We start from the raw sequence: 11,455 nt of genomic DNA, 5'->3' as shown, positions 1-11,455 counted from the left end.
CTCATGTAAACTACCATATAATTCACAATAAAACATTAAAAATAATAATGATACCTCCATGGTGATGTGACAGGCTCCCTCCATTCGCAAGGATTTCTTCTCTAGCAGCTGCCTGTATTTGGAAACAACACAACAAACAATTGCTAAATTTCATTCTGGAGTGAGAGTAAGATCCTTGTTAAACAAATAAACTGCTGGCTGCTGCTATGTGCCATTGAGTAATAGTGACTCTGCACACAGGGTTTCCAAAGGAGCTCTGGTATTGAAGTGGATTATGAACAGGGCTGCTAACTGCAAAGTCAGTCGTTTAAATCTACCAGTCACTCTACAGGAGAAAGATGAGGCTTTCTGCTCCCGTAAAGATTTATAACCTTGGGAAACCCTATAGAGGATGATCTCTTTATGAGTCAGAACCAATTCGATGGCATACAACCACCACCACTATAGATAGGGTCCCCAAGGCTGGAAATCTTTACAGAGCAGGAAATCTCACCTTACCCCTGAGGAGCAGTTGATGGATTTGAACTGCTGACCTTGTGGTTAGCAGTCCAATATGCAATCTGCCACGCTACGAGGACTCCTTAATCAATAAATAAGAAGCCTATTTTTCCTCTTAGGCAGTTGAACCTACCAGCCACTCCTCAGAAACCTCATACAGGGTCACTAGGAATCGGAACCCACTCAATGGCACTTAACAACAATAGGTCAAATGCATGCAACCAAATTTTATAAGTTTTTCTCAAGTAAATAATCACAAGGTCTACAAAGACTACTTTAAAACTCAGGAGATAAAAAAAAAGGTTGGCAAAAAGACATGTGCATCAGATCACCAGCAATACTAACTTAAACACACAAAAGTTCTGTGAATGTGGAGTAAACTTCTCACTGTACCAAGTAAAAGAGGCTAACATTCACTGACTACCTAATGTAGCCCAGAAGAGTGTCAAGCAATGTTGCTGCAGCATCTCATCTCCTTCACTACAACCTTTTGGCATAATTGTAATTATGCCCATTTCACAGTTAAGTAAAATTAAGGTGGTTGTTGTTAAGTACCATTGAGTCTGTTCCAACTCATAGTGACCCCTGTATAGGGTGTCCAAGGAGCAGCCGGTGAACTTGAACCACCGACCTTGCAGCTCAAATTGACCTTGCAGTCCAGTGCCTTAACCCAGATAGGTAAAATTATTCACCCAACATTATACAAGGGGTATCAGAGTCAGGATTACTTACAAAGCTATCAGGGATCAGCCAAAGAAGTCCTTATGGGGAATGTCTAAGGACAGTGTCTTGGGACAAAGTTCTCGTCAGTTCTAGATATAATAAGTCATGAGGTGGAATATCTAAAGTGACTTGAACAACTCAGAATTACTCAGATGTGTGAAAGCCATCAGGAGTTAGGTCAGGGGAGGAGAGGGTCCAGTTGGAACAGAAAGGTTACTCCTCATTGCAATTATCTATAAGAACTCTAATGTTGTTGTGAAGGGCCATCAGGTCAGTTTTAACTCATTGCAACCCTGTATAAGGTTTCCAAGGAGTGGCTGGTGGATCTGAACAGTAGATCTTTGTGTTCAAACCGACCTTGTGGTCTAGTGCATTATCCTGCAGTGCCACACCAGAATTCTAAGAAATCTTATAGGTTAATTAACTGATCTATATGAACTCTCATCAGTTACAATCTAGGGTTTTCCAGTGTATCATGAAATAAACTAGGACCCTGATTTAAGAGTCTGTTTTCTAATATATTTTCTTAAATAATCATAGCAAGAATTACTTGAGGTCAGTAGCACTTGTAGAATGGCAGTCTGGACTGAGAAAAGGGAAGGCATTTCACTTTTGGGTAGCCAGAGCAGAGCATCAAAATACTGAAAGGCAAAGGTGATGGGGAAATACTCAAACTTTGGGGGATAATGAATATATATGTTCACTATTTTGATTTGGGTGATGGCTTCACAATTATACACAAGTCAAAACTTATCAAACTACTTACTTTAAATATGTGCAGTCTACTGTATTTCAATTTTACCTCAGGGAAAAAAATGTAAAATAGTGTGGAAGGAATGTTGTTGTTGTTATGTGCCATCGAGTCGGTTCCGACCCATAGCGACCCAGTACAGGGCTTCTGAGGCTGTAAATCTTTACAGAAGCAGAAAGCCTCATCTTTCTCCCACGGAGCGGCTGGTAATTTCTAACTGCTGATCTTTAAGGTTCGCAGCTCAATTAGTAACCACTATGCTACCAGAGCTCCTTGGGGGAAGGAATTGTTGTTGTTATGTGCCGTGGAGTCGGTTCCGACTCATAGTGACCCTGTACAGGGTTTTCGAGGCTGTAAATCTTTACGGGAGCAGAAAGACTCATCTTTCTCCTGCGGAACAGCTAGTAGATGGGGTCAAACACCATCTCTTCTTTAGGTATAAAACTACGCCACTAAAGCCATATTGCAGAACTATCTTTGATAGGCATTCAACGGAGGGAAACATCATGACACAAACCTTGGTCTCCTATGGGTCTGCTCTGATTACTGCAGAGTCTAGTCTGTTTCAATATTAGGCATACTTGTAATGAGAAACATGGGCCACCAATAGATGGCTTTATAAAAGTTAGCAGTTCAAGACCATTTTGGAAAAGTAGTAGAGACTGCAAATGAACATCAATGGCCTATACACAATTTTAGCAAACAAAAGATTTATAAGGTAGAATAATGATATTACAGCATTAGAGCTGTTGACCTCAACTATAATCAACACCTGGAGATGGCTGGGCTGCCAAAATGATAATCAAGGATTCATATAGTTCTGTTATTTAATCAGCTATTAGGTGCAGTAAGTAATAATCAAAAGTCACTGGCTACAGCTGTAGTAGATATTTTAAAACCCATAATTCCGAATGCAAGCCAGTACAACATGCTTCTTATTTCTATGGGGTAGCAGCCAGACTAAACATCTGTAATCAAAGAGAAACAAACTAAAATTCAAACATCAATAGTACAAGTTTATGTCAATTAATAAAAGAATGTAAGAGCTCTATGCATATATGCACAATTACCTCCGTTTGTTCAAACACAGCCAGTGGGTCACTAATTCCCCTGTAGTTAAAGGCAAAATAGAAGTAGATACATGCACCTGCATCATAAGTCTGTGTCACCCTAAAAAACAAACAGACAAAATACCCACAGGGGATTTAACTTAAGTGAAATCAGATTTAACATCTAGAATCTTAAAGGTAAAATCATCTAAATGATTTGCTCAAGCTATAATCTCTTTCTCTACCCAGTCTCCTTCTCTCCTAAATGACTGTAGGCTGGACATTTCTTTTAGAAGTGCATTCAAAACAAGTGAACCAAGGATGCAGTGGTAAACAAAAAGACTGTACTTTCATAAAAGTAAATTCAATTTTAGTCACTATTATAGGCATATATTTCATCATTCTTTTGTCTGTTTAATGCCATTGCCTACTGGGAAAAATTTTTTATAATTACACATTTTATCAGCAATGCTGCCATTTTTTCCTGACCTTATCAAAATTGTTTATTACCTGGAATCAATGACATTATTGGCAGCATGTGTGAAAACACTTAGAAAATAATTAGATAAAATATCAAGAGTTTTAAATTGCAAAATCAAAACAAAATTACAACCTACCAGTAAAAAAGAATGCATTTTAACAAAACACAGCAGTAAACTGGGAAGAATTAAATCATATACTGACAATTAAAGTAATGTTGTAATTTTATCTTTATTCAACTAATTTTATGTATAATTAGTTCTCTGTGTAACTGGTATGAGACAGCATTTGAGACATATTCATATGACAAATAGTATGATGTTATTAAGTACAAAAACATGTTTTCCAGCCAAGGAAAGTGACATCAACTCTTTTCTGTACTTCCCCAGTAAACACACATAGCACAAAATGCTTGCCCTTTGAGGGGAGAACCTGGGAGGTACAAACCATTAATCCACTTGGCTACTAACCAAAGGTGTGGAAGATCTGAGTATATCAAGAAGAAGCTTTGAAGAAAGGTTTGGCAATCTACTTCCAAAAAATCACCCACTGAAAACCCTATGGAGTACACGCCTACTCAGACATATATGGGGTGTCATGAGTCAGATTTGACTCCATGACAATTGACTCTTTGAGGGAAGCAATGTTAGCCCCATCATTGTTGGAAAAAAGGCTTGACATGAATATTGATAAAATGTGGGCAATTGAAACCTCCTTCAAACTACGTTTAAGTGCTCTAGCAATAATACTACAAACTTGCCATTTGTTCAGATTCTCCAAGCTCAAGAACTTTAAAACATTTGGAGCAGAAAAAAGTAAATCACCCAAGTTGGAATCCCTGTAATTTATAAAATAAATGACTGTAACAGAAAAACAGGTAGTACCAGAGTTACGAGCATCTGACTTGCATACAACCCCAAGTTACAAACCACCATAAAACTTATATTGAAAATTCAAGGTACATAGAATGGTTCATAATTACAAATAGGCACTACTTTAGAATGTGCATCCAGAATTATTATTATTGCTGTATTATCATGTTAAAGATTCTGTGGGGTACACAGAAGTGTTTCTTTGAATTTTTAATGTATAAAAAGGTATCCTGGGTGTGGCACTGTGGGTTAATGCACCATATTGCAAAGCTGTTTGAACTGCAAGGTCGGCTGTTCAAGCTCACCAGCTGCTCCTTGGAAACCCTATACAAGATTGCTTTGGGTCGGAACCGACTCGACAGCACTTAACAGCAACAACATATACTATATAAAAAGTTAAACATTTGACTAACATATTGTACCTAACTGTTCCAACTTATGTAACAAATTCGACCTGAAGACAAATTTAGGAATGGAACTCTTACATAATCTGGGGGGGCTGCCTATTTCAGTAACATTTTTTTTTCTATACAGCAATTTAAAAGCACTAGAAGCAATGGACTGTGAACCACAAGGTTGGCAATTCAAACCTACCAGCTGCTACTCAGAAACCCTATACAGGGTCATTAGGAGTTAGAAGCGACTCAGTGGCACTTAACAACAATAACAAGATACTTACTACGGTCAGTCATTCAAACCCACCAGCCACTCCTCAGAAACTCTACAGAGGGTCACTATAAGTTACAACTGACTCGATGACACATAACAATAACAACAAAAAGGTATTTATAAAGCACAGTGTAGGATGAGGGTGGAAAAGTTACCATTAAAGTGGAGAAGCCTGGTTATGCAAATTAGTATCATCAGTAATTAGACATATCAGCATGATGTACCTTAGAAGGTGCATCATATTCTAATATGATGCACCAAGAACACACATCATTTCTGTGTTACTCTTTCCAAACCATATACACAAATTCAATCACAAGGAAACAGTTAATAAACACACTGAAGAACATTTTACAAAGTAACTGCCCAGTATTTTTTTTAATGTCAATATCATGAAAAAGAAAAATGAAGAACTCATCCTAGATTGGGAGCAGATAGAGAAATGAGCCAGAATAATTAAAAGTATTATGTGATCCAGGAATTGGACCCTGAAGGAAAACAAGAACATTAGTGAGGCAAATGGGAAATTTTAAATAAGGTTTGTAGAATAGTTAATAATATTGTAAATATTAGTTTTTTGGTTTTGATTATCATACCATAGATGTGTAAGATGTTAACATCTGGGAAAGCCTGGGTAAAGAGTATATGAAGACTCTTTGTAGCTTTTTTTTTAGCATTTTTACAAGTCCAAATTACTATCCCCAAAAAGTTTTTAAATATTTTAAAACAATGTAAATGTCTCCTTAACTGGCCTGAAATAAACAACACCCCATCTGCAGCAGAAGAAAATTTAAAAAATATTATTGAGTATAGTGCAGTTAAAATCAGCACCAACATAGACTAAATGAAACTGGGTTGTAAGTCTTTCTTCCTCAAAGTTAACAGAAATAAATATGAGAATTTTTAAAACTCAGAAATATAAGAAATGGTCAAATGCCAAAAATGATCAGACTGCATACAGTTTAGCATCTTCAGAAAGTCTGCATTATTAAGTGGTATGAATTCTGGAGACAAAATGAGTGATCAGATCAAATGCAGTGACCTGGCCTTGAAACAGTATCTCCAAAAGTTAGACACCACAGACCTCAAATATGTGCATGTTATATGTGTATATATGAAAGCTATCAAGAATGTAAGATTATTAAATCAATAAGCAGATATATCTAGGCTATAAGAATGCAATCAGATGAGGCACTTAAAAAACAATTAAAGTAAACATAGTCAAATCTCCAAATCCAATTTACTGAGGTTCCCACAAAGAATTTAATTTAACAGAAGGAGCAAATACAAAGGAAATATTCATTTTACTACACAATACAGATAGAATGTACTCTAAAACTTTAACAGCCTTTTAGGCCAAATGTTAGGTGCCTCGGAACAGAAGCAATGAGCTGTTTAACAATGCTACTGTCAATTTGGCAGCTGCACTGCTCTTCTAGGGCTAATTCACACTCATAAAAAAGGCCCCTTCGATGTTTACATTTTAAATATCAGATTTACAAAGCTGAAGAAAACAGGAGAATCATTCACCTGGGATGGCTCTACTATCAGGCAGATCCAAATTCAAATGAAATTTGAAAGATGAATAAATTAGGTGAGTGATAAAAGCATCATTAAGATCAATAAACAGAAAATGTAACTAAATAGTAATAGGATATTGCCACCTTCCAACAAATCCAGTACAGTTCAGTTTTCAGTAGATAAGCAGGTTACTAAATTGACAACAGTTTGATGGAACTTGCTGAATGAGTGTTGCAGACAAAGACTAAGTAATGAAAAGCACTGTGAAAAGCTTCTGTTTGAGAAACTGACTCCGAATTAATATCTTTAAATAAATTCTATCACTAAAGGAGTCCTGGTGTGGCGCTGTGGGTTAATGCGCCAGACTGCAAAGCCGTTTGAACTGCAAGGTCGGTGGTTCAAGCTCACCAGTCACTCCTTGGAAACCCTATACAGGGTTGCTATGGGTTGGAACTGACTCAACGGCACTTAACAACAACAACATCACTAAAGACACTTAAAAACTAACCTCCTCCAAGATCATCTGGACAAGTGCCTGACAAACGAGTCATAACTGTTAAGCGGGTTGAGTAAGTTCTGACTCACATATAGGGCTTCCCAGGAGTTGCTGGTGGGTTTGAGCTACTAAGCATTTAGTTAGCAGTCCAGCGCTTATCCTACGATGCCTCACCAGTACTCCGATACTGTTCTTTAATTTCTAAAAGTTTTGTGAGTTTTACATTTTTTTTGGAGTACTTTATACTCAATGACTAGGAAATCCTTCTCACATAAGCTCCTCAGAAAACTTAGTTGGCATTTTTATCCTAGTATATCAAGTACATTTTAATGCATACAAAGGAAGCAAATGAACTCAAGAAATAGAGTCCACAGGTGAATTAACTGCCTTTGGATCTTTGATTTCAATTAGAACTATACTGATTTTCAATTAATTTTGAAATAGCTTTTTAAAATCTAGTTTAAAAACAATATTTCATTCTTTCAACAGTTATATTCAAGACAAAATAATCTCCTTGTTCACTACTCAGTACCTCAAATCAAACTAAATTAAAATTTAACTCTAAATGTTAGTTTAATCAGATAGAAGCTTTCTAAAAAATCACATTTAAAATACCTAATTATATAGCCAATTAAATAACAAGACTTTGCACAATCATAATTTCTGATTTTTTAAGATGATCACAGAATCTGATCTTATCTCTCTTATGAAAAAGTCACTCTTAAAAAAAGAAAAGCTACTTAATGTATATGGTGGTGGTGGTAGTTATGTGCCTGCTGTGGAGTTGGTTCTAACACATAGCGACCCTGCATAGCGCTTCCAAGGCTGTAAATTTTTATGGGTGTAGAAAGCCTCATCTTTCTCCTGTGGAACAGATGCTAGTTTTGAACTGCTAACCTTCGAGGTTTGCAGCCTGACTCGTAAGCCCTACACTACCAAAGCTCCTTTAATATATATGACATCTGGTCAATTCAGTTTAAGTAAACTAATTCTATCTACCTATATAAAATGAGGAATCGTAGTGTGGCACTGTGGTCTAATGCATCAAACTGCAAAGTCATTTGAACTGTAAGGTCAGTGGTTCAAGCTCACCTGCTGCTTCTTGGGAACCCTATAGTGGGTTGCTATCATTCTGAATTAACTCGACGGCACTTAACAACAACATATAAAATGAAGATTCTTAGGCCTCATGAGCATCTTCTGGAGAACCAAGATTTAAGTGTTATCACAGAATGTGCTATAAGGCAAATATTTTGCTTTCCAATCATTTTCAGTTGTGATTTATCATAATGATATTTTCATAACTTGGAAAAAGGTTCTTAGTAAATGCTGAATAGGGGCACAAGGAGGGAAAGAGTGGTGGTTTAAAAAAAAAAAAGAAGTCTATTAAATTGTCAACAGACAAAGCAAGCTGAACAGATATGGGAAGGTGAATGGGACTACACCCACACATACAGATAATTTTTAGAGAGGACAGTTCTACATCCATAGGTATTAATACAAGCTGAAAGTATATTCATGAATATAGCAGAGTATGCAGGGAGTGAAGTTATGAAAACTTCTTTGAGGGAGGCATAAAGGTCATAACAGTCTACAGTTACACCATCGTTCCTCAAAAGTTCCCCTTTGGTAAGTAGTGTCTGGGACCACACAAACCTCAGCCTCCATGACCCTAAGACCAGTAGAACTAAATGGTGCCCAGCTACATTGCCAACCACTCTAAAGGGCATCACATCCATTTTTTCTAAAGAGAAATATATAAAAAAATATGGAAAAAACGAAAAATCATAAAATAGACCAGGCTTACTAGTCTGAAAGAGACTAGTGGCATCCCAAACACTGGACCTTCATCATTCTTCAAGCCTGGAAATGAATCCATTCTTGTGGTTCAACTTTGAGGCAAAGAATAGGCAAGGTATGTACTCCTCAGAGCAACCAACCACGTGGGACCAAAAGGACAGTATGTATCCAGGGATAAAGCTCAGAAGGTGAGAAGAAATAGGAAAGAAGAATAAATGGAAACAGTAAACACAGGGAGAAAGTGGAATGAGTGCTGTTACATTGCAGAGATAGCAACCAATGTCATAAAACAAAATATATATGAATTACTTAATGTAAAACCAATTTACTCTGTAAACTCTCAGCCAAATCACAATAAAAAATGTAAAACAAACACAAAAACTTGCTATTTGATAAAATAAAGGAAATAAATTTCTTAACATATCTAAAATGTTTCAAACTTCACTGCTTACAAAGAACTTGTGAAATATGAGGCCGGATTTGCTTTCAGTATTATAATAAAAGACCTGACAGACTGAACTGTTCACAGAAGACAGGACAAAGTATCAATTTTGGTCAACACAATTTTTTTTTTCTTTTTCTTAGACTTCAAGGACTTTTAAACATATTCCAAATTGAAAACAAAACAAACAAACAAAATGTATATTCTTATACCATCATTTAGAAAGGCTCTCACAAAGTGATTTGCTGTCATTAGCTTTACTAAGTTAGGAGCCTTTTTTTTATACAAAACAAAGTCCCTATTTTCCCTTGTTCCAGATAACTCAAATACCCATTTTTAGCCTTTACATTCTCTGACTCTACACTCCCGATGTACCTGTTTGAAAACATGTTAAATACACACAGGTGACTTGGTGGTATCTGCAATGTTCTTCATACCCACAGACACTAGAGAGACTATTTTCATGGAGACTCTTCTGAATTGAAATAAACAACTAAGGCTCAGGAAAAATACTTTCCTTATACTTCATGCTATAATTTTACTTTCTTACTCCACAGAAGCATAATTTACCAAATTCTAACTGGTACCCGTCCCTTTTATGTGCTGTATATATGTCCAAATATATAACAAGCCAAAAAAGGGTCACAGAAACAGAGGCTTCCTAGGCACAGCCAATTAATTTGTGGCACTGGTTTATTGGGTTTAATGGCTTGGGACCATAGTCTTGGGGGACACTTAGTAAATTGGCATAATCTAATTAAAATACTAATGTTCTACATCCTAGTTTGGTGAGTAGTGTCTAGGGTCTGACACCACACAAGAGAAGGTCCTGGATAGAAGGGAAGAAAATTATAGAAAAAAACTAAAATTCCTAAAATTAAAAAAACAGGCCAATAGACATTAGAGGAATTCCTGAGGTTACTGGCCTAAAATAATGTGTGACTGTGGTATTAAAGCTATTTCTACAGGTTCATCTTTCAGCCAAATAACAGACTGATGTGTAAAAGAAACAGTATCACTGTGTGCAATGCGCTCCCTTACACAATGAGATTGTACAGTCAACATTTACTCATAGCAAAGAAGAGAAGGCAAGGAGGAGAAGCAAAGCTAGATGAATGGAAACAGAACAAAGAGAATGGAAATAATGTGAATGTTGGCACATTGCAAAAACTAAATTGATGACAAAAAGCAACTGCATAAAAATTGTTACAGGGGGACCTAATTTACTGTAAACTTTTATCTAAAACAAACCAAACTATTACTTAAATAAAGAAATCATTGAGCTGTGTACTTAAAAAAAAAAGATACCCATATCAATGGGTGCAACAGAACAAAGGAATCTAACACAGCAGTAAGTAGGGAAGTACATGATGAAAGAATGTAGAGAAAGAAAAGAATAAACCACAGATGAGATACCAATTTTTAAAAGAGAATAAATATATTTCAGTCTTGTAAAGCAAATGCAAGGAGCTATGGTAGCATAGTGGTTATGAAATCAGGCTGCTAACCTTAAGGTCAGCAGTTCGAAACTATCAGCCGCTCCACAGGAGAAAGATGAGGCTTTCTGCTCCCATAAAGATTTACAGCCTCGGAAACCTTGTGCAGGGTCGCTATGAGTCAGAACTGACTCCACGGCACATAACCACCACCACCACAACCACCAAAGCAAATATACAGAAATCAACATGCTATGTCAAAATAAAAAGAAGGCAGGAGAACAAACAGGATAGCAGAGAGGGTAGAAGTGCAGTGAGGAGCTCTGTCAGCAACAACAGAGAATCCAGGACGAAGCAGACTCAGGGGATGATGCTAGAACTCTGGACCACATATGAAGGAATATTTAGAAGCTTGGAAGGCTTACAACTAGGGGAATTTGTAGCAGAAGCAAGAAATCCATTGCTTTTTTATTCAAGATGCTCAGTTGTTCACGGTGTCACCATCTTGGGAGAGACCAAACGGGGGAAGGATGAGAGCAGCCACGGACACCTGACAGAACCGTGGAGATAAAAGTGTGGACATGCTTTTTTTTTTGGTATCTGTTCATCAGTCTCTCGCTGTCTGCACACCTCCATTCAGGTGACTAGAGGGGGTGCCTAAGGAGTAGACACCCCACCCCTACCCCCAGAGGGCTCTACTACGCAGCACACAGATCAT

General features: G+C 37.1%; 1 protein-coding gene across 2 annotated transcripts in view; it reads right to left on the bottom strand.

Annotated features, from left to right (window-relative positions):
* Positions 1-11,455, bottom strand: part of AGPS (alkylglycerone phosphate synthase) — a 184,428-nt gene that overhangs the window by 23,799 nt on the left and 149,174 nt on the right. For both annotated transcript variants that reach the window (XM_006866676.1, XM_006866677.1), the window contains exons 18-19: positions 3,043-3,142; positions 55-112 (exon numbers count right to left, since the gene is read on the bottom strand). In XM_006866676.1, the coding sequence (XP_006866738.1) occupies positions 55-112; positions 3,043-3,142 (158 nt within the window). The remainder of the gene's footprint in view (positions 1-54; positions 113-3,042; positions 3,143-11,455) is intronic.

Source organism: Chrysochloris asiatica, unplaced genomic scaffold, assembly GCF_000296735.1.
Source record: "Chrysochloris asiatica unplaced genomic scaffold, ChrAsi1.0 scaffold00094, whole genome shotgun sequence".
In the NCBI taxonomy this organism is placed as follows: Eukaryota; Metazoa; Chordata; class Mammalia; order Afrosoricida; family Chrysochloridae; genus Chrysochloris; species Chrysochloris asiatica.
The sequence above is the reverse complement of the archived record's forward strand: the minus strand, read 5'-3'. Positions and strand labels throughout refer to the sequence as shown.